Source organism: Papaver somniferum, chromosome 6 (genome assembly GCF_003573695.1).
Source record: "Papaver somniferum cultivar HN1 chromosome 6, ASM357369v1, whole genome shotgun sequence".
Taxonomy (NCBI): domain Eukaryota; kingdom Viridiplantae; phylum Streptophyta; class Magnoliopsida; order Ranunculales; family Papaveraceae; genus Papaver; species Papaver somniferum.
The window spans coordinates 102,290,572-102,315,589 of NC_039363.1; the positions used below are offsets into that span (position 1 = coordinate 102,290,572).

General features: G+C 36.5%; 1 protein-coding gene across 3 annotated transcripts; it reads left to right on the forward strand.

Moving 5' to 3' along the window:
- Nucleotides 1–16,939: 16,939 nt before the first annotated feature.
- Nucleotides 16,940–20,634, forward strand: LOC113288642. 3 transcript variants are annotated; one of them, XR_003330676.1, is made up of 4 exons: nt 16,940–17,463; nt 18,083–18,221; nt 18,314–18,364; nt 20,282–20,634. XR_003330676.1 is itself a non-coding variant. In XM_026537733.1 (3 exons), the coding sequence occupies exons 1-2, from the start codon at nt 17,635–17,637 to the stop codon at nt 18,321–18,323; spliced, it is 597 nt and encodes a 198-aa protein (XP_026393518.1). In that variant the 5' UTR covers nt 16,940–17,634; the 3' UTR covers nt 18,324–18,364; nt 20,282–20,634. The 3 variants fall into 3 exon arrangements, 2 of the variants coding, with proteins under 2 accessions (XP_026393518.1, XP_026393519.1); XM_026537733.1 differs by having other exon boundaries at nt 16,940–18,221; XM_026537734.1 differs by lacking the exon at nt 20,282–20,634 and adding an exon at nt 19,606–20,261 and having other exon boundaries at nt 16,940–18,221.
- The last annotated feature ends 4,384 nt before the right edge of the window (nt 20,635–25,018 follow it).

Below are 25,018 nucleotides of genomic sequence, written 5' to 3' on the forward strand. Positions count from 1 at the left end.
AATTCCCACGTGCAGGTGTGGTGGCCGACATATCTGACATATGGTGTGGGCACGTGTTTGTATCGTTCATCATTTTTGTGATCTGTAATGACTTTAATTCGTTAATCAAACGATTCAGTTTGGAATCGGTACGGCTATGACGTGGTCGGCCACGTACTTCAATTATATGACCTCTTTAATTTCTGAGACATATTTTAACAAGCTTATTATAGCGGCGGTATGATTTATTAGAGGCGCGGTATTCTAATAGGACAAAAAGGATCATTACATGATCATTCAAGGTGTTTCTTATAAAAAAACTGAAAATGATAAATTAATCCTCATTACTGATAACCTAATTTCGTGATGATAATCAAGTTTAGTGTTAATGATTAATTTCACTTATATTAACTCAAAATCAAAACAAAATCAGATTTTTAGAGTTAAAAAAAAGTTCAGAGGAGAAGAAAAAGAAAAACTCTTGTGATATTTGTGAAATCCTAGATTTTGATTCACTCAACCAAAATGAGTGATTCCAGTGACCCGATATACTTCTAAATTAGTTCCCATTAGCTTTTTCTCGCTCAAAATTATCTAAAGTAATAACTAAATCAAAACTTTTAAATTTTCAGAAGAACTTACGGTTGCAAAATTAACTTAAATCCAACACGATAAACTAAACCCTAACCTGGTTTTTCCAAACATTTTTCAAATCGCCGATTAATCGAAGACGATGAAATTTTAAGTTTTAATGGAGGTTACGGTTGATGGAGGAGAAGAGAAGATGAAGAAGAAGATGAAAAAAAACTGATTTGATTTTTTCTGATTCATTAGGTTTAAAAAAAATGATTTGATTTTGGTTGATTTAAGGTGAAAAGGATAATCTAGTCAATTTACATCCCCCTTTTGGACATTCTCTAACTAACTAAAGGGACATTACTATCACAATGACCCCCCTCTAATAAACCATATCGCCCCTATAATAAGCTTGTATTATAAAGTAGTAAAAAACTTGTAGTATGTGGCCTCTTTAATTTCGAACACGTATTATAAAGCATTAAAAAGCTTGAAAAACAGTTTTTCAATCAAACTGTTTTCTTTTTCTTCGACTTCTTGTTTTTTCTCATATGGTATAATACGTTAAAGGGATCTGAAGGGACAGGTTTTTTAGTTAAGGGGATCTGAAGGGACATGTTTTTTAGTTAAGGGGATTTGAAGGGACAGATTTTTTAATTAAATAGGTGTCAGAAAGACAAAGAGGGGGTCGACCACATCAAGCCGGGCTGCCGGGGGCGGTTTGGTACTTGCTTGGAATAAAGATTAAATAGAACTACAGCTCAATATGGATTTGGAACGAAAGTTTCAGTTGGTATTTATGCATGCTTATCTTAAACTTACGTGGCGCGTACTTCAGCTTAACGGGTTGATTGATCTTTATGCATGCTTAACTTTTATTGAAACAAATCTGTGGAGATCTCTTCAGAATCCGCAACCACATGATCCTTCTTCCAATAGGCATATTTGACTCATCAAGAACAATAAAATCTGGTCTGGTGGTGCTGAGCTTTCTTGTTGACACTGCCTTTTCAAGAAGCATATATGAAATAATGGTGGAGTAATACGCGTACAAACTCGTGTAAGTATAAACGGAAAATGGGTTATTTGTGCAAATATTTTTAAAACATGGTTCAAATGGACGAGTAAAAATTATTAAAAATTTACATCAAAAAAATAGCAAGGGTGAAACTGGATGCATCCTGATGTAAATTAAAAATAAGAAAAAATATTTAAAAATGGGTAGGATGAAAGTGTTTACATCATGACTATTCTTACATTTTTGTCCATTTGAAAAGTATCAAAATCTAAATGTTCTTTTCACCCAGAAATTGTTGATTTTGATCTTTTTAACCAATTTTGTTAAGTGTAAAAGAGTGAACAAGTTCATTAATATTTTGACCATATTGCATACTAGGAACAAAACTGACCAAAAATAGCTACATCAACATAAAGAATCAATTCTCGTAATATATACGGAACGACGTAATCCTGCTGAATCTTGCTTGTGCTCGAGTGTCGCACATCATTTTCTTATCTTAGAATTTACCCCAAGAGCTTTCAATGAAACAGAGCTATTAACGTGTGGAATTCCTCGAAGATAATCCAATCCAGAATTCCCAACCAAAATTTTGCTAAATATCTTGTTTTTCGGGTCGTAACAGCAAAGAGTCTTGTGATTGAACCAAAGCAGAATTTGATTATTCGTTGTGAGGGAAAACGGTGTATAGAAATCGTGTTCGGTAACTAGGTATGGGAATGGTACGCTGAACTCCAAACTCCAGCTCCAAGATTCATGCTCCCGATCACCAGAAGAATTATCTGTCTGCCTATTTTTGAAGGACCATATGTCCACACCCTCCTCCCACTTATGATGAACAAAACACAAATGCCCACCCAACACCGCGAGACGAAAATAACCGTACTTAACACGTACGAAACATGGTGGTGCAGTTGGTAGCAATTGAAAATTTTCATTTGCCAAATCAAAAGCAACAATCTTCTGGTCCATCCATTCCAACCAATAAAGGGATCCATTCAGAAGGGTGCCATTGAAAGCCAACGAATAGTTGATGTCTCCAAGATTTCTCCATCCGCAGCTGTCACCACCTCCCAGGGAATATATCTGCACCTGTCCTGGGCTTGGAGGGTAGGCATAACTCAACTTCTTGGGATAGTGAATTCTGATAACCTTGTAGTTGTTTGCTGAGCAATTGTAACCGAATCCGCTTACTATGAGGCCTTTCTTGCTGTTTATTCTCGGAAGGTTAACGTATTCACCAGAGATTGGATTGCAGATGTAGACAGGATCTTCCACACGATGATGGGGTACTAAGAAGCAAACCAAACCATTGCAAGAACCAACCATGATATCTATGACTTTTCTCTTATTGATGACGGGATGCTTGATTTTCTCGATGGTTCTATACGTAAAATTTTCATGATCGTCATCAGTTATCGTAATGATTTCATCATAATATCCCTTGTGAAGTTGAATGTTTCTTTCCCGACTTGAAGCAACATAGAAAAGAATACCAACTTCCAGCTTTCTATTGGAGAGGAGAGTGTTCCAAGTTTTGGAAACAAGTTTGCAGTTTAAGACCGACTCTCGAGGAATGTGTGAGAGAATTTTTTTTGATATATCCTCGTGAAAATCTTCCATTGAAATAATATTTGAGAAAAACAGTATAAGGCCTTTGATCAAACGTTATTATTTGCTTGATATGTGTTTCTTATTTTCTCGTACCTAGCTAGCTAGTTGGTGATGATGAACCCTATTGTTGGGGTATGAGCATATATATATATATATAGACAGATTGTGGGGAGACCTAATATGTTATTGTTGAGCCAAAATCTGCGGAAGCATTAGGTTTGCACTACTACGAGGTATCTCAATATCGCCAAGAACACGATCATACACACAAGAAGAACAAGTATTTAACGAGGTTGAATCATCGGGAAGGAATAAACAATTTTATATATCACCGTATAGGTTGGAATATACAAAGCCTAAGCAGAGAAGACCAAAACTTTTTACTTAGTTCTGGTGTGTTTTCTCTAGTTCTCTCTATGTCTATTTATACATATCAATAGGGCTGGACCCATTCCTTAATAAGGATTACTTTCCTAGAAGTACAGGGTTTCCTAACTTAACTCTAAGAGACAAACCTCTTAATTTGCTATACTTAAGACACTAGTAATTGGTTTCCCAAACCAACTAGATTTCCTAATCTAGTCCTTGACCATCCTACCAACAATTATCCACCTCGGATCATGCATTCATACATGAGACGATCAATAGATAAAATCACCTCCATCTTCAAACGTCGATTGACATCACTGGCTGCCTACGTATCCTCAATAGGAATCAAACCCAACCGTAGTTCTCTCAAATGGCCTTGCTAGAATACCTCCACCAGGTTCCTAAGAACCTCTACCCCAAAAGTGCCATTCACCAAACCGGAAGGATGTGGATCAATTTCTAACAATGTCAAAACTTGATCCCAGATACTACTTTAGTCAACATATCAGCTGGATTGACTTTGGTATCGATCTTCACAAGTAGAATGTCTTATTCTTAAAGAATTTCTCTCACAAAGTTAAATCATACGTCTATATGTTTGGTTCTAGCATGATGCACTTGATTCTTAGCCAAATAAATTGCACTTAGACTATCACAATGCACATGCAGTTGGTCTTGCACAACTCCCAAGTCATCTAGCAAACCTTGTAACCATATAGCCTCCTTAAATGCCTCAGTCACTGCCATATACTCCGCCTCCGTAGTTGAAAGCGCCATAGTAGACTGCAAGATTGATCTCCAACTTACTGGTACCCCTGCTACAGTAAATACATACCCTGTAGTTGAACGTCTCTTGTCCGAATCACCAACATAGTCAGAATCCACATACCCAACACACAACTAATTGTTACTTCTATCCTTCACAAACTCCAAGCCAACATCAACCGTACCGTAAAGATACCTCAAAATCCATTTCACATCTTGCCAATGTTCCTTACCAGGACGATACATATAACGGCTGACCATACTAACAACATGTGAAATGTCCGGCCTTGTACATACCATCGTATACATCAATCTACCAACAACCTCAACATATGGGACTTTGGCCATATACTTTCGCTGTTCTTCAGTAGTGGGAGACATACGTGCATTCAACTTAAAATGAGCAGCAAGGGGAGTACTTACAGATTTAGTTCCTTCGTAGACACCAAACTTCTGTAAAACTTTCGTTAAATATGCCTTTTGAGACAAACAAACCTTACCCTTCTCTCTGTTACGTTGAATCTTCATACTAAGAATCTTCTTAGCTTCTCCCAGATCTTTCATCTCAAACTCAGATGACAACTTGTGCTTCAAATTATCAATTTCTTTCTTGTTATTCGATGCTATCAGCATATCATCGACATACAAGAGCAAATATATGAAAAACCCATCACGTAGCTTCTTAAAGTATACACAATGGTCATATGACTTCTTGTGTATGTTTTGCCTACATAAACTGGTCAAATCGCTTGTACCATTGTCTTGGAGACTGCTTCATCCCGTACAACGATCTCTTCAGTTTACATACACAATCTTCTTTTCCATCAACCTTAAACCCACTCGGCTGAGTCATATATATCACCTCTTCTAGATCACCATGTAAGAATCTTAACATCTAGCTGAACTAAGTCTAAATCATATTGTGCTACAAAGACCAACAAAATACGGGTTGATGAATGTTTTACCACAGGAGAGAACACCTCATTGTAGTCAATCCCTTCTTTTTGGGCATAACCTTTTGCAACTAACCTTGCCCTGTAGCGTACCTGATTCACCGAAGATCCTTCTTTCTTAGCATATACCCACTTGCACCCTATGACCTTATTACCGTTCGGAAGCTTCATAAGAATCCATGTGCCATTCTTGTAAAGAGACTCCATCTCATCCTGCATTGCACCTTCCCATTCTTTACACTCTGCACTACGTACAACTTCTAAACAGGAAGTAGGAGTACTATCTTCAACAATTGGTAATGCGTAAGAAATGTAATCATTCATCCAACCAGGCTTACTGGTTGATCTTCTCGGTTTGCTGGTTGCTATGGTCTCCGTGACCGTAGCTTCTGTATCTTCTACTGACTCTTGTTCCTCTTCCTCAACAATGTCACTATCATTTGGAACTTCAGTAGTTACCTCTCTTACAGACCCAATGTCTTCAGAAGTATTCTGAACAGATACAGACTTAACTGGAATTGATGGAGTTGCATCAATCTCCACCTGCTGCAAAGGCTCACCGGTACTGGTAGTGTTCTCCACCTGCCGAGAACCCCAAGACTTCACCATAGACGCTTCATCAAATGTAACATCTCTACTCATGACTATCTTCTTCTCAACTGGATTCCAAATCTTGAACCCTTTTACTCCACTCTTCATACCCGCAAAGATTCCTTTTACAGCACGGCTATCAAGCTTGTTTTCACTAACATGATACCACACAGGACAACCAAAGATATTAATTGAATCATAATCGTAAGATGGTTTACGAAACCACTTATCCATAGGAGTTTTACCTTCTAATGAAGATGATGGCAACCTATTAATGAGGAAGCACGCATACGTAACTGCCTCAGCCCAAAACGCCTTACCTAATCCAACATTAGATAACATACATCGTACATTCTCCAGCAAAGTAAGATTCATGCGTTCAGCTACCCCATTCTGTTGCGGTGTCTTCTTAACTGTGAAGTGCCTCTTTATCCCCTCATCATGACGTAATTGCAAGAACGGATCATTCTTGTACTCTCCACCATTGTCCGAACATAGTACTTTGATCTTTCTGCCAGTTTGAGTCTCAGTTGCCTTTTTCCACCTCACAAAGATTTCTAAGACTTCATCCTTATGCCTCATGGTGTACACCTATACGCGCCTAGAATAATCCTCAATGAACGACACAAACCAGTGTTTTCCTCCCAATGATGCATTCTTGGAAGGACCCAAAACATCTGAGTGAACATAGTCAAGAACTCCACTAGTATTGTGGATAGTTGTGCCAAAGCTTGTTCTTGTTTTCTTTACCTTAACACAATGTTCAAAAAATGCTAACTTGTAGGCAATAACACCTTTCAACAAGTCTTGTTGAATCAACCTATGCAACAACTTCTCACCTGGATGTGGAAGTCTCATGTGCCGTAGCTTCGTCTTCTCGGTAGCTGCACTCTCGATGTGTTCAGAAATAGACACATCCCCTGTTGTTGTACTCCCAATCAAGTAATACAAGTTATGATGACGTTTTCCCTTCATGATAACCAAAGATCCAGAGATTACCTTTATAATACCATTTTCAGCGACTATCTTATAGCCCTTAGCTTATAAAGTTCCGAGTGAAATCAGATTCTTCTTTATGGCTGATACAAATATTACCTCCTTCAGCTCTCTAACCATACCATCATGCATCTTGATACGAACAGTACCAATTCCAATCACCCTGCAGGTATGATTGTTTCTCATACGTACTTCTCTATCAAGCTCTTAAAAACTTGAGAACCAGTCCCGATATAGACATATATGATACGTTGCTCTAGTATCTAATATCCATGTACTGTCTGTAATAGTACAAGCTGATGGTGTCACAGTCAGCAAGAAATCAGAAGCATCATCTGATTCTTCATTAGCTTTAGCAATGTTCACCTCGGTATTACTATTATCTTCTTCTCTTGACTTACACTTGGTACATCCTTAGCCCAATGACCTAAATCATGGCACCAAGCACACTCATCTTTACACAGACGTGTTCTACTCTTAGAACGCCCTCTACCTTTACCATAGCCACCAGTCTTCTTTCTCCTATCTGTTGAACGACCTCTTGCAAGAAGCACATCATTATTAGCTTCACTTGCAAGGTATTCACGGTCCATCTTCCTGAACTCCTCACTACGCAATGCTGTAGTGACCTCAGCGTATGTCATCTTATCCTTGCCTTGCATTAATGCTTTAATCACGGGTTCATACTTTTCAGGAAGAGAATTTATCAGACACAAAGCTTGTTCCTCGTCATTGATCTTGCAAGCATTTTATTATATGAATCTAGGTTCTTAGTTAGGGTTTCACCTTTCTTCATGTTATAGCGATACAAATTCCTTTTAAGATGTATCCTATTGGCCACGTTCTTCACAAGGTATTATTTCTCTAGTTTTTCCCAGAGATCCTTAGCTGAAGTCTCGTGCTGATAATTAACTATTATTGCAGTTGCTAAACACCTCTCATATCGAAGCAAGACATAATCTATTCATCTTGTTCCACTGCTTATCATACATCTCAACTGTCTGATCTTCTAGAGCTTCTTCTAGGTCAAGAAGAACAAGAGAACTACGTCTGTTCTCCATAAACCAAAGTTATTGGTTCCTGTAAACTTTTCTACCTTGAGTTGTGATCTATGTGAATGAAGTATTTCTTATTTTCTTTCTTTATCTTTACTTGTGGACTCCGAATGTTCTCCTAAAGGATCTTTCGGATCAAATGGTTTATTCCCGTCAACCATTGTTCTTAAACAACCAAATATAGATAAAAATCCGAACCTTTGAGATTAATGTTACCTCAAGCAATCTTCAGAAAAATACCTTCACTCCAACTTCAATCTGAGTAACCGTATCCAAGAGCGTCTCCTTGCTCTGATACCAGATATTTCCTCACAAAGTAAGTAGAACAATCCCAACAGGTTTAGCCGAGCCAATAAAAATAAAAATAAATAAATAAACAACAAAAGGTTTAGGAGTTTGGAAAACAAGAATCATCTAGAGTGTCTAGGAAATTGAAGCTTGTTTAAGATCCGAATTCTTTGACAACAATTACGTGACTGATCCGGCTGTATATGTGAACGACCGATTGAGATGGAACCATACCATAACTAGGGATGGCATTTTGTCCCACCCAAACCCATCCCGTGGGTACCCACCCTTATTAGGTAGGATTTTCCCCGTATAAACGGGGACGGGATCGGATACGGGTAATCCCCGAAATTAGTTATGCGAGGATGGTGTGGGGATGGGATTTAAATATATATAAGGTTTTTAATTTTATTAAAAAGTATTATCATAGATTTTATCATGTTCATAGAAATTTATGAACGATACGATGCACATAAAATATTTATGTAACTCACTCGTACAAATAATACTATATAATATTATAGATGATCGGATCTTAAAATGTTAACTATTTTTTTTATTTTAGTCCTCCTATATAATCAATCCTATCGGATTATAACCAAGATTGAGTAAAAAAAAAACTTTATACTTGATATCGATATTGTCGATATGACTTTACCGTGGATATGCGCGATAGCACTTTTGGCTTTACTGTGGATATGCGCGATAGAACTTGTTGATTGTGATAGAATTATAAATATTTTTTGTGAACTATGTATAACCCATGGGAAACCCGTCCCCTATGCGTATTTTCCAGACCCGTGCCCGCCCTAGTTCTTACCGTAACGGGTAGGGGATGGGTTTTGATTTTTTGAACGTGGTAGGGGATGGGATTCAAGGTCCTCGCCCCATACCCGCCCCATTGCCATCCCTAACTGTGACGGGGGAGTTACAAATAAATTTTTCTACACCATTTTCATAGAAGTCGGAATTTAATTTGGAAGTAGAGTGCTTACCGTATTAGGATTCTTTTTCCAAATTAATACATAAAGGGAAAAAAAACAACACCACATGTTTTGTGCGAATATAAAAAGAATAGATAAATAAAATCTGCACATATTTATGTTTTTTCTCCTCATGTGTAATGTATTCGGTCCCCCACACCCCATCTAAAATGCATAAGGGGCGAAGTCCCGTGCACACCAGATCAGAATGCATCGCCTTTGCCCTGCGTACCCCAAATTAAAAAGATACCCTATATATAGCACGGGCACAATTCATTACCTTTTAATAATCCTATCTTATAAATAGTTACAAGGGGTGTCCTAGAGATAGTTGGTTTACTAAAGTACCATTAAATCGGTGGGATTACACTAATACGCTCCCCATCCCTTTATCTTATATATTTTTTTAATTACCTTTTATTTAGTTTTTCAATTTTTTTAATTTTTCTTAATTTTTTTTAATTAAATTTTAATTATCCTTTTTTATTTAAACCTAGATTCAACTGACAAGGTATTAGTCGAACAAAAGTTTTTGTAAAACATATCTATGTTCGGCTAATAACTTGTCAGTCGAACCTTGGTTGTTCTTCGCATATGAAGAATATTTAGAGGTTCGGCTGATTACTAGTCAGTCGAACCTAGCTTTGTGAAAACATATTTAGATTTGGCCGACAAGTTATTAGTCGAACTTAACTCTGTAAGCGTGATGAGTGCTAAAAAGTGCATATTTCTATATATTTTTTCTTGGCATTTAACTCATCTTTTGTGCATTAATTCTACATTTTATCCCATATTCTGTATTTTCTTTGTTTTCAAGAATAAATATTTTTATTAATTAATTTTGTATTTTTAGGTAATAAATAAAGACTAGATGAGTTGCGGAGCGAAAAATGCAAAGACACGGAGAAAGCCGGCAGAAACTCTAGAGGAAAAGAAGTGCAGAATACGGTATGGAAGACTCAAGGATGAAAATTGGCTCACAAAAGAAGAAATTGTTCTCAAAGAAGAAGTTGGCTCAATATTGTTTAAGCCCAAAACCCATTTTCTAAGCCTAAAATCAATACATATCCCTGGCAGTGGCGCCAAAAACTTGGTAGGCTTTGGGATATGTATAAAATAAGAGCAAAGACAGCCTACAGTGATACCTGCAAGTGCACAGGGTCAGTTGTAGCAATGTATGTGCAAGAACAGGGTCATTCCACAGGGACAAGGTGAGTGAGTTGAAGCTTTCCTACTTTCCTAAGCTAAGATTATCCTAAGCAGTAAACTAAGTGGCAGTGATAGTGACAGTGGAGTTAAACAAAGGCAGTGAGCCTAAGGCAGAGAAGCTAAGCAGTAAATGCACTAGGGGATTTGAATTCCCGTTTACTTCTCTTCAAAAGAAGATCTCTAAATTGTCTTGTGGTCAAAGAGATTGACTTGTCAAGATCTTCATCTGATGAATCAGTCTCAAAAGGATCATCTTCAAAGATGCCAACACTTTTACTTTTATCAAGTAATTTAGTGTTCTTTTGTGCTTTGAAAGCAATATTCTTTCCATATTTGATACATGCTCATGATCAAAGATCTTTAACTTCCCAACAAGAGTATTTCTGGAAAGAGTTTCAAGGTTATTTCCTTCAACGATTGCATGTTTCTTAGAATCGTATCTAGATGGAAATGATCTGAGAATTTTCATTACAATGTCCTTTTCAGGAATAGTCTTACCCAACGCAAAAGATGCATTACAATTTCAGGCACTTTGTGATTAAACTCATCAAATAAATCTTCATCTGACATACAAAGGTTTTCCCAATCATAATTTAGGTTTTGAAGCCTATCTTCTTTCTGACAGGTATTCTCTTCAAATACGGTTTCTAAGATATCTCACGCATCTTTAGACCGAGTGCATGTAGTCACATGGTTCTGAAGATCTAGGGTAATAGCATGAATGACTGCATTCAATCCGTTTGCGGCAAGAATCTCGACAACATCATAATCACAGATATCCTTTGGAATAGTTATATTGCCTTCTGTAACATCCGGAGGATTATAGACATTAACAACATAAACCCATGATTGAAAATCACGCGCCTGAAGAAAGGCACGCATAGCAATTTTCCACCATAAGTAATTCAAGCCACCGAAGACTGGCAGTACGTTTATAAAGATAACACTTGTGTCCATAGAGTCAGATCGCTACAAATACAGACTTATGAGGTCTTAAATGTTTTTGCTTGCTCTGATACCAATTGAAAAAGCGGTGGTCTAGCAACCACACCCAAGATTTCGATTAGCAATTTTGTATGAACAAACTCCAATATACTTTCAAGAGTATCAACTAGACAGTCAGACTCAATCTTAAGAAAAGTACATCAAAGAGTAATATCTCTATTTCTCATTTCAATCCGCAATCAAAAAAATAGGAATTTTCGATCCCGATTGAATATAAGAAATAACTTGGACGATATCAAAAACCAATATCCAGGTGTCAATCATTTAATCAACAACCAAAGGTTGGATACACAATTGATTGAACTTATGCACAACCTGTGATATTTCAATTATATAAACAAATATAATGCGGAAAAGAAATAACACAGACACCAGAAGATTTGTTAACGAGGGAACCGCAAATGCAGAAAAACCCCGGGACCTAGTCCAGATTTGAACACCACACTGTATTAAGCCGCTACAGACACTAGACTACTCCAACTTAACTTCGGACTGGAGTGTAGTTGATCCCCTAACCAATCTCATACTGATCAAGGTACAGTCGTGTTCCTTACGCCTCTAGAACCACGTCGGATTCTGCGCACTTGATTCCCTTAGCTGATCTCACCCACAACTAAGAGTTGCTATGACTCAAAGTTGAAGACTTGATAAACCAATCTGTCTCACACAGAAAAGTCAATTGAATAGATAAATCTGTCTCCCACAGAAATACCTATGAGTTTTGTTCCATATTTTGATAAATCAAGGTGAACAAGAACCAATTGATATACCGGACTTATATTCCCGAATAACAGCCTGGTAATATCAATCACGTCACAATAATCTTAATCGTATGGTACCGAAACAAGATATTGTGGAATCACAAACGATGAGACGAAAATGTTTGTGACTACTTTTTATCTTGCCTATCTGAGATTAAATCTCGAGCAAATCTTAGAGAAGATAGTACTCAATCACGATAGAAAACAACAAGATCAGAACACGCAACTACAGAGAAAATAGTTAGACCTGGCTTCACAATCCCAATGAAGTCTTAAAGTCATTAACCTACTGGGTTTTGGAAAAACCTAAGGTTAAAGGAGAGTCGACTCTAGTCGCAACTAATACCACACGGGAGGTGTGGGGATTAGGTTTCCAGTTGCTAGAGTTCTACCTTATATAGTCTTTAAATCAGGGTTTGCAATCAATGTTACCTTGATAACAAAGCATTCAATATTCACCGTTAGATGAAAACCTGATTAGACTCAAGCTAATATCTTTCAACCGCTAGATCGAACTTAGCTTGTTACACACAAATAAAAAGTGACTTCATTTAGATATGAGTAACCGTACTTAAACGTGTACACCTTGTTGGCTCAATAATAGTTATCCGAAATTAGCCATATGCACACTTTCATATCAACCATATTCATCTTAACCATAACTAGTTCAAATGACTCAAATGAAACTAGTTCTAGAGTTGTTCAATTGTTTATATTCTCATAGAAGTATACAAGACAATTGAAGCAAAATCAATTTTGATTTACTCGAGTCAGTTCATGAACATTATAGCCATGATTTGTAAAAGATTACATTCCTTATTATAATAATGTATTAGTTCATGAACAAACCGATTTTAGAACATAACCTACTCAAGTATGCAAACGGGTACACATACCTAAGTGGCTGGACTAAGTTTGGGTTCGCCAGTATGCGACAGGTACACATTCCTTCCAAACTCGGTTGAATTTCCGTAACTTGAAACTCGTTCCAGTACGCATACCGTTATGTATACTAAGTTCCCATACTTTCATTAACCAACCAGTACGCGTACGAGTATGCATATTATGATTTCCGGACTTGGAATAACTTGCAACAGTTAGCAGACAAGTACGCATACTATATCTGCAAGGAAAAAAATAAATACAATTGTGAAGCTGGAAATTGATGGGAGGATTGTTTTGAGCAGGATAAGATCAAGTTAGAAATGAGGAATTACTATGCTTCTTTGTCTACTGAACAAAATGATGTCTCATTTTCTAAGAATAATCTTGATTTTCCTAAGTTAACAGGTGAAGAATGTACTTGGATGGAGAGGGAATTTTCTGAAGAGGAGGTGTTTGATGTAATTAAGCATTTTGGAAACAGTAAGTCTCATGGACCTGATGGGTTTTCAATGGAGTTTTATAAGAATTCTTGGAATATATTGAAGAAGGATTTTATGGAAATGATGAAGGAGTTTTTTACTTATGGAGGATGGGATTGGAGGCTTAATTGCTCTTTTTTGTCTTTGATTCATAAGAAGACTGATTCTTGTTTACCTAAGGATTTTAGACCATTAAGTTTATTAGGTAGTGCTTATAAGATCTCATCTAAAGTTCTTGATAATAGATTGAATAGGGTGATGAATAAGCTTGTGTCTGATTTCCAAGGAGCTTTTACCAAAAACAAACAAATTTTGGATGTAGTTTTAATTGCAAGTGAATGTATTGATAAAAGGCTAAAAACTAAGGTTTCATGTTTGGTGTGTAAGATTGATATGGAGAAGGCATTTGAGAATGTGAAATGGAAGACTTTGTTATGTATATTGGAGAAACATGGTTTTGGTGCAAAATGGGATCCCTTGGATGGTGTATTTCTGCTTCTCACATTTCTGTGCTAGTTAATGGAAGTTTTACAGAGAAGTTTAAGCCTTCAAAGGGCTTGAGACAAGGAGATTCTTTATCTCCATTATTGTTTTTGTTGGTGGTGGAGATTATTTCTAAACTTATGAAGGATGCTGAGATGAGAGGACAAATTCATGGCTTTAAAGTGGAGGAAGATGGATTAGTGGTATCTCATTTGCAATTTGCAGATGATACATTGATTTTCATCAATGCAGATGTGGACGATGTTAGAAGACTTCTTATTATTCTAACTACTTTTGAAATGATTACAGGTTTAAAGCTTAATATGGAAAAGAGTTCAATGGTTAGTGTTGGAGCAGACAATGTTATTAAAAACTTGGCAATGGAGTTGGGATGTAGGACCGAGCAACAACCAATCAAATATTTAGGAATGCGATTGGGTGCTACTCCTAGAAACACAAATGTACCGGAAGAAGTTATTCAAAGAATTGAAATGAGACTTGCAATGTGGAAAAGGAGATTTTTGAAAAAGGCAGGAAGGATGGTGCTGATTAAGAGTTGTTTGGCTAGTTGCCATTATATTTTTTTGTCTCTGATACATATGCCTGCTAGTGTTGAGATAAAATTGAAAAGACTGATAAGAAATTTCTTGTGGGGGTCTGATGTGTCAAACATGAAGATGTGTCGGGTGTCTTGGCTTAAAGTATGTATGCCTAAGAGAATGGGTGGTTTAGGAGTGAAGAATCTAAGATACACAAGCAAGGATCTGAAAGGGAAGTGGATTTGGAGGCACATTAAAGAAAATAACATGCTTTGGAGAAAAGTGGTTCAACAAAAATCTAAAAATCAAGAGGAAGCTTTGATTCCAGTATATGATGGTAAACCTTATGGAAGGGGAATGTGGAAGACTATATTGAAGTCAATTGTGTTTCTACAGGAGCATTTTATTTTTCAGGTGAAGAATGGAAGGGGAATAAGGTTTTGGTTGGACAAGTGGACAACTAATGGAACATTGAAGAATAGGTATCTTGCTGCTTACATGGCATGCAGTAACAAAGCTTGTTCTGTTGCATAGATGATTTATGAGGGGGTTTTATGTTTGAAGTCAAGAAGAAATTTATCTGCTCAAGAAGAATTAGAATGAAATTTATTTTGTAATGAGCTGGGTCTTGTACCTGTTTTGGTGGATGATGAGGATATCGTATCTTGGATGGAAGAGGAGTATACAGTGAAGAAAGGTTATGAGCTACAGATTCAAGAAGACACACCTTGTAACTTTGACAAGTTCTTATTGAAATCAGATATTCCATACAAGGTAAGTTTTATGCTTTGGGAAAATTTCCATGATTCTTTAATTACTTTGTGTATGCTGAAACATAGAGGGATAAATATACAAAATACTATATGTAGTATGTGCAATAGAGAAGAGGAGATAGTAGATCATATTTTTCTGCGTTGTGATCTCGCAAAACAAGTTTGGGATTATTTTGTTAAGGCCTGTCATGTGAACTGGAGTCTTCCTACAACCGTTCTTGATTTGTTTCAGTATTGGAAAGGAGTTGTTCTAAATTGCAGAAGGAAGAAAGTTTGGGAGAAGCTCATATATGCAATCTTATAGCATTTATGGAAGACAAGGAAATGTAGGACATTTGGAGGAAGGAAAAAGCGTTTTGAAGAAATATGTTTAAATATCAAGCAATCAATTATTCTTTGGTGCTTTGAGAAAGATGTTTTTAAACCTGGCTTGATTGGGGTATATCAAATGAGACAAAATAAGGTCATTTTGAAGTAAAACACAAAGCCCCTTAACCACATATTTACAAAAATGACTAATCTATCCTTGATTAATTAACACTAATAAATACGATTAGGGTAATTAATTTAGTTAGTTAATTAGTTGATTGATATTTTGGAATTAGGTTTTATTTTAGATTGAACTCATGGATATGGGTAGATTTTTGAGATTTTTTTTTTTTTTTTTGAGAATTCTACTTGTAACGAAAATGAAATCGTACTACCCAAACACTTATATATATGGGATTGTAGAGCTGCTGGGCGATTTTATACTCAAAATTATAGAAGGAATCAACATTTTCAATTCTGAAAATATAAAAAGTCGGCAAGGTCGACAAAAAAAACCTGCCGACTATAGGATTTTTGACATACAAAGAAAGGTGCTACAAATGCATGATTAGTCGGCCATGTATTAATTTCATAACCTGTCGATTAAACTATAGTCAGCAAGGTATAAGGATGAATATCGTGCCGACTAAAATGTAGTCGGCAGGGTATAAGGTTGAATATCGTGCCGACCCTGTAACTGCTGATTTCAGAGATGAAAAGCCGTCACGATATTCAACCTTATACCTTGTCGACTATATTTTAGTCGGCAAGGTCGACAAGAAAAACCTTGCCGACTTTCGATCCGTTTTGATTCTTCGTTTTTTGTTTTTTTGATCTCATCATGTATAGTTAGAGTTTTGATGAAAGATTTTGAAATTTTTTTGAATATGTTTTAGTGTGCATGGTTTTTTAGTACGAGCAATTTGATCTTTTAACACCTTTTAGACACTCCATAGAACACTAATTTGGATGGGTGTACCACAATCTTGTCAGGTTTTTAAAGGGTATTGTGTAAGTCAAATTTTATTCAATTGAAAAATTGTTTTGCATTTATAATGCAGTGTCGCCGTGTTAAGCACTTTCGAGGCTTTGTAACTTATACGTTTTTTCATCTTAATATAAGTATATAACCTTCTTAACTTAAAAAAGAAAAAAAAAAAGAAAAAAAAAACCAACGACCAGAAGAAAAAAAAAAGGTGAACTGCGATACTACACACGTAACTTTTCCGATTGAACTACGTGTACTCGTTGGCATCTTGACTCAGCCCAGAGTCAAATGTGTTCATATGAGGGGGTGCCGTTGTGCCGAACCATTTTAGATTTTATCTCTCTTTCTCTTTCTCTCCCAAAAAGAAACCTAAAAAAACTTCAATCCGAATCTCACAATCATCTCCTTAAAGTCTCAATACTTCAATTTTACTCAAAACTCATTCAAAATCAAACAAAGGTACATTTCCAGTTCCTCACCGAAACCACTACTACAAGTACAATAACCTCCAATTCTCACCGCTTATAAAAAACCCTCAATTGCAGCTCTAATTCCTCAAGTAGTTAACCTTCGAATCTACTGAAGATATTTGCACAGCATCATGAACATCATCTCTAATCTGAAAATCAGGATCCTCTCCTTCAACTCTCAAAACCGCTTCCAATGTTCAAAACGGTTCGATTCGAAACAAACTCGGCGAATTAGCCGAGTTTCTCCAGCGGCGAGTTCTGTGAGAAACTCGGCTGAGTCAGCAAGCTTTACTCCCACGTGGTTTAACGGAAATCCCCTTTGATCATGACGGATTTCCGTTATTTTAAGCGGCAATTCAAGAATCAACAAAACAGGTATTTTTACTGTTTCTCCTCTTCTGATTTCATCACATTATAAAACCTCTCCATCTCCTTGTAGCACTGTCATCAAGTTACTTTCAGAAACCCCTCATTTTACTTGTAAAACTCTTACCACTCTCCCTCTGGTAGCTGCTATCTTTTTTGTTCTTGCAAACCCAAGTAGCCATGTCCAATTGCGCTAAAACTATAGCTTCAAGGGTTTCTATCTCTGATAAGCCCAATTCTCGCAAAAATGAAGTTCTAAACAATGGGGTTAGTGTTAGTGTAGTAGGATCAATCTATTTGTTGAACATTGTTTCGACCAAGAACTCAAGTGTGGTCATTTCTTGGTTGAAAAATCATGTCTTAGGGTGTCAAGATTCTATTCCTGTGTGTATCATTCAGAAGAATGATGATCTTGTTCTAGGGATTTTGAGGAATAATGAAGTTCTCCTGTATCAACTGCATCAACCCCAACCCCAAACCCAGAGAGTTCCTGATTCAGTGTTACATTTAGTAAATGATGATAGAAAACTTCAGTTCATTGGTTTTAAAATCCAAGATAATCTAATTCAGCTTTTGAAAGGTTTTGGATTTGAACTGAGAATCTCTGAGGCAAAAGAAATTACTGCAGGAAAGAAGTTCAAAGAGTTTACAGAGTTAGGAGATCTTATTTCTTCCAAAGATATTTTCCAGGAGCATGTTGAAGGGTCATTGGTCCAACAGAATTCAGTTATTCTCTCCTGCCTTCATCTATTGAGGGCCTCTTTATTGTAAGTCTTCATTTCTACTTTTAGTTAAAAGACATTTCTTTTTTAATCTTGGTTTCTTGTTAAGCAATTGTTGGTGATTATTATTTTTGCAGGAATTCTTAGATTGATGCTGACAATGGGGAACTAGTGCTGCTATTTTTTTTGTAAGATTACTCCCCCTCCCCCATTCTAATATTGTGAACACTATTAGAATCTGTGGATGTCAGTTCATGCTAGATTGATTAATATAACAATATTTAATTTGTGTTTTTTGTAGTTTATTTGTATGTCAATTCATGCTAGATCATTGAGTTAGTGTATAAATTAATGTAACACTATGTAATTTGTTGTTTGTTAGTTTTGAATATATGTTGGGGTTGTTTTGGTTTTTTGTCTAGTTATTTGGATGTCAATTCATACTAGTATTATAGAAGGTGTACCCATGAAAAAGGATGAAAAAAAAAGAGGAACTAGTGTTAGTTGAAGTTTAGGAGTACATGTCAAAGAAAGTCCGAAGCCTAGAACAGAAGTTTGTATCAGAAATCTGCATCGAGAGGCTGAAAAAGTGATCCTCTTCGTGTCATCCCTATACATTTTGTAGAGACCAATATAAAATAATGAAAGCAGAAAAAAAATCAGCACCCCATAAAGTTAAGAGCGAGCAACAGTTAGTAAGTAAATAAAAAGAATCCATCTGTGGTACTGACCACTTATTGTGCACTTTGTGTATGTTTTCAGTCTATTGCTAGGTTCTGTGTATTTTCAGTATGTACTCTTATTGTGCACTTTGTGCCATTTTTGAAAACATTTCTTATATTAGAAGTAAATAAGTAAAGCATAACAAGATATATTGTGTAGTCAGAAAAGAATCCTGCAATATTGCTGACTCATAAGCATCCCCTTTAATTTATTCTACAACTTCAAACTATGAAGGCCTTGAATGGCTTGAACTGCTGCCTTTACTCCTTCGCTCTCATCTCTTCAGCCACTAGAACTAACTTAAATGAGTAACAGAGTAAGACTGCCTTGATTGATGGGAGTTGTACTGTAGTTAAGTAGTTTGGCGAAGCTACCTGTTGGGAGTAGTTAAGCAATATCAATTTCTGCTGAAGAGCTCTCTTAGGATAGTAGTGACTGTTGTTGGTTAATGTCTTTCGCTGAGCGTCTTGGTAGAGACTAGTAAGCATTCTTTTGTAACTCATGTACAGCTAAGGTCATAAGGCTCATGTATCGTTTCTGTTGTAGAGTGCTTTTACTTGTTCAATCTTTGTTGTTGTTTTCTCCTTTTTTGGCAAAAGAAAGCTGTCTATTTTTACAGATCATTGTGGGTGATGGTATCAACACCTGTTGTGGTCTTACCCCACCAAGTACTGATAGCTTATTTGACTCGCTATTGAACTCTCAGGTTTGTTCAGTTTTGGCAGTGCCACTGGCAGGTGGTAGTTTATCTGAAGTCCTAAACTGCAAATGACCAGTTGTGATACTCTGGAACTAGTTATGGGATCGTATAACATCATATGATACAGCGCAAATATTAGAGATAAGGGATGAAACTAGTGGAATACAAGGCACATCATATGTTGTAACTAATATATGGAGTAACTGGAGTCACTTCTTCTGATTAGAGTTATGCTTGTCAGGTTCTAGAGAAAGCTGATCATACAATGGAAAAATGAGCAAAAATTGGTTTGATTTGTTATTTTAAAGTGACAATTGTGCGGTGCAGTATTTTCTCCACCGGGGTGTGCAGAACCCCAGTCAAAGTGAAGCGTTTTTCTATTAGGTTTACGAGTATCTTTAGACATAGCTTGGGTTGGACATCCCTTAGTAGTGAATCACCATCCCTTATTTGAGAAGAAGTTCTGTTATGTTTGGATTTGATATCATATTTATAGGGGTGGGGATGTGTTCTGAGTAACATAACGTTTGTCTCTCTCCTGGAGTGATTTACAGCTCTCTGTATTTGTTATGCTGTTGTTTGATTGTAGACAATAAACATGTTTAAGATCGTGGTTTAAAATTGTGGTTCAATGACTAGTATTAAGATGTGTGCTTTTTTTTTCCCTTGTAACTGTTTGCAGGAGTTCAAGAAGAGTAATAGGAGGCTTATGAGGAAGCCCTGAAAGAGGGGGCAAGAATACAAGTACTTAACTTTGGTGGAAGAGAGATATTTTGCAGCAGTTTTGGTTTCTTCCAAAGTATAGATCTTGGTTGTTATGTCTGTATGACTTGTGACGAGTGTGGGCTCATAATATAGTTCTCTTCCAAAATATAGATCTTGGCTGTTATGTCTGTATGACTTGTGCAGAGTGTAGACTCATAATATAGTTCTTGAACTTCAGAATGCTGTGTTTGGATTTCAATTGTATTTTAATTTCAAGGTACGACTCTTTAAACTCTCACTTTATAGAGGAATAAGAGTGGCAAAATGAATCCAAAGGGCGCCCCTTCTCAAGTAGTGGGGTTGTCTAAGGGTTTTTATGCTGAATGACGATACTTAGGGATTTTTTACTGGGCTCTCTCGTGTGTGGGCTTTACACGATTCAATCTTAGTTGGGGTTTCTTATCTCAAATTGAACTATGATTTTGGGCATACTGAAATCTTATTAGATATATGAATAAAGACAAAAAAGGATGTGAAATAACAAAATCAGAAATTTCCTTAACCAATTTTTTTAATGACAAATCTACCCTTTACGTATTAGTGTTAGTAATCTGGATTAGTGAGATTAAAACTTTTGTTTAGTGATTAAGATAATTTTCAGAATTATAAAGGTTTGTTTAGATGAAAAAAATTGGGGCAAAAGAAAATCAAAGTTTTTATTGAGAAGGAGAGAAGGAAAAGGTGAGAAAAATTTTCTTCTTGATTCCATGGAGGATGAGGAGGGTCATTCTTCATCTAAAAAACATAGGAAAATACATATCAAGTACAACAATGATCCAGAAATGGCTGATTTCTTAGATTGTGAGAATGATTTTACACAGACTCAAACTCAAATTCAAGATGATGATTTTTATGAGCCGAATCCATATGATGAATACATAGATGAGGAACCCAATGCTTCTAACACACATGTACACTTCTATTTTATGTTTAATCTCACTTTTGTAGCTTGAAATCATCGAAAAATTGTATTTTTCATCATGGTTCGGCGAACCAGGACTATGTTCGGCTTAAAAATATAAGCCGAACCCACTAAATTGATGAACAGTTCGACCAGCTGAATTTGTTAACGTTATACGCCGAACCTTCATTTTCCAACTTTCAACCTATTTGCAAGATCCTAGTTCGGCTTATATTAAAGTCTAATAACAAGCCGAACTTATTCCTCAGAGTTAGGTTCGGTTCTCACTCTAAATATCGTATCAGCCGAACTATATATTTTTCCAAGTTCGGCTCATATTCAAAAAATCACATCAGCCGAACATGATATTGATTTTCCATGAAACACTTAAATTCATACACATTTAGGGGTTAGGCTTTTTATTACATATGTTTTCTATTGTGCAGCCTTTTCATAGGATGAACCAAACAAAAAAAGTGGAAATTACTAAAAGTGTTAAGAAAGTGAAGTCTAATGATGGAGAATACCAAGGTCCATATTAAACTCATTAAAATCAATTAGATCTTATATTCAACTTCAAGAGAACGAAAAGACAAACACAACGCAAAAAGAATGAGGTCATTCCGACATCGGACGAAAAAGTTATGGCCAAAACAAGATCGAAAAACTTGAGTGTGCAAAGAGAAGGTTCGGCTTATAACTCAACAACACTAGCTAGCGGAACCTAGAGCTTGCAAATCAATATTTTCGAAGTGTTTACAGAGAGAGGTTCGACTTGAAAGTGATCTAATCGAGTCAGCCGAACCTGACAACCACCTGGGGTAAATTTCACTTCTCAGGTTCGGTCGGGAAGGTTTGCAAGGTATTAGCCGAACCTGACACTGTTCTGGGACGTATTCAATACACATTTTGGGGTTCGGATAAAAATTGACATTTACGGTTTAGCCGAATTGTTCATAGACACTTTCAGGGTGAAATTTCAAGAACAGTTCGGCTCAAAACTCAACTCAATTATCAGCCGAACCCGCTACTGTAACCGTCAAAAACCCTAAGTTTTTAGCAATTTAACCCATTCAATCCATGAAAAACAACAAATAAAAGATTGGGTTTGTAGGGAATACCTTCTCATCCTCATTTCAGTATTTGGAGCTTCAAATGATTGAATTTCCGATTCAATTTCCGGTTCAATTATAGTTTTTACACCTTCATCTTCAATTGGTTCTTCTTCTTTAATTCATGGATTGAAGAGGATTTAGAACACCTGATGTTTGCTTTTTTCTTTGTACGATCCATTATATAGTTCAATTTAACCGATGATCGAATTTTAACGAATCGATAATTAATTACAGTGATGAAAAAAAAATTGAGAGAAAAGGAGGTGGTTTAGATGGAGGAAGAAGAAGAGATGTTTAGGATAGTTTATTTTTTGATTTTATGTTCAAGGGTATATAGATAATTGAACTACCCAATAAACACCCCTTATAAGATCACCTAGGATGGGAAAACTATTTTGTATGCCTTGAAAGTTTTTGGTATGCCTAAAATCATAGTTCCTCAAATTTGCTTAGGATTTATTAAGTATTTGGAGCTTCTGTCTTGATGGAACATCAAGTATTTGGATTGATCTCAAATTTGCTTAGATTGTATCTGCAGTATTATTCAACCTGTTGGCTAGTTTAGTTACGAGGGACATTTGTACGTAGAGACTAAAGCAATGGGATCGGCAATGATGACGAGGACATCTTCATTACCTTATGATCTTCTCTTTCTATCTTCATTACTTTCATTACAACGTCTTTCCAACAGAATACTAGCAACTAACCCTCATGTCTCTTCTCCTCCTACTTCTCATCATCCCTCTCAAATAGAACCCCTTTCTTGTTTTCTTTGTTCGTCATCACAATCACCAGAAATTGATGCAGTAACCGTTGGTTCAACCTCAATTATTGAAGGTTAGTTTACCCTGAACTACTCTGGGAACTCTGATTGTTAAACGGCAGTCCATATGAACTTTGAAGTTGGCCAAACATAGTAGTAACGGTCACAGCATACATTTTCAAAGAAGGCATATCGCTGCCAGATTACAACTTGCAGTCCTGCTCCCATATTACCTCTGTTGTGTGCCACCTCAAATAGCGCAGTACTTTAGTCCAGCAATAGTATTCCTTCACCCAATTTATGTTCCATGACAAATTCAAAAATGGTGAGAATTTGGCATATGATTATGAAGCTACCTTTCGACCTATAAACACAATAAAGCAGTCTAAAATGAGATTGCAAGTTCACTGAAAAGGTACAATCCAAGTGTCAGGCTCCCAAAGCTGTCCAAGTCTTCCCGGACAGCTTTAGCATCTACGAGAGAATCGATAGAACTCTAGCATCTTTCGTGTGGTCACATGTCTTTCGGGATACTAAGATAAATCACCTTCTTAGAATAGGTTCTGATCATACATCTATTTTACTAGATTCCAACCCGGCTAAACAAAAACATCAGAAACTGTTTAGGTGCATAAGATCTTGGTTTACTCATCCTACACTCACCACGATAGTTGAAGCTTCATGGAAATTACACTCGGAAAATTCTAAAATCGCTCTCATCATACCTATCCCAATGGAATTCGGATGCTTTCGGTAACATCCATAAAAATATCAAACTTTTAAATAGATAGTATCCGTAGGACCTGTAACATTTCCAATGACATAGAAAAACTCAAAATCTCCAAGCTGAACTCGGAAAATGGTATAAAATAAAAAATGATTTCTATCACCAACTCTCTAGAGATAAATTCTTCACAGAATATGACCAGAATACAGAATATTATCATGCTACTACAAATAATAGAAAAAGAATCAATGCAATAAACTACCTAAGAGAGCCTCCAGGTCTTTGGATTTCTGAAAGACACCAACTCAACTCGCTCCTGATCAACCATTTCAAACAAATAGGCACTTCCCAAAGTGAAAATTATGATTTTGATCTAGCAAGCATAATAAAACCTTGTATCTCTGTTGAGGAATTACATAGGAAATTTGGCGAACTTTATCCAATATGAACCAATGGGCAGCGGCGGGCCTGGACGGTTTCCAACCAGGGTTTTTCAAAGATAATTGGAACATCCTTGGTCCGGATTATAACTCTTCGAGTCCAAGACTTCTTTAAATCAGATATCCTCAACAATGATTTCAATTATTCTTCCATAACCCTCATTCCGAAAATTTCCACTCCGCAGACTCTGGGAGATTTTAGACCTATAAGCCTGAGCAATACAATATACAAATTAATCTCAAAAATTCTTGCCAACATGCTAAAATTCATCCTAAATAAGCTAATTTACCCCAACTAGTCGGCGTTTCTTCATGGAAGACAAATAACCGACAATATTGTAATAGCCCATGAGCTTATCCATACAATGAAAACTTCCAAAGCTAGAAAAGGGCGCCTAGCCCTAAAACTCGATCTTTCAAAAGCTTTCGACAGGGTGGAGTGGAACTTCTTAGAAAAGGTTCTCTATGCTTTTGGCTTTAATGAAAAGTGGATCCAACTAATTATGTAATGTATATCAACAACCTCTTTCTCGATCCTCCTTAATGGTTCCCCGGGTCCGCAATTCAACACCTCGAGAGGTTTAAGGCAAGGGGACCCGCTCGCCTTACATATTCCTAATATGCATGGAGATACTATCCAGACTCCTTGAAAAGGCAACTAAAGATAAAGAAAATTCTGGATTCCAAATCAATAAAAAAAAACCCAAA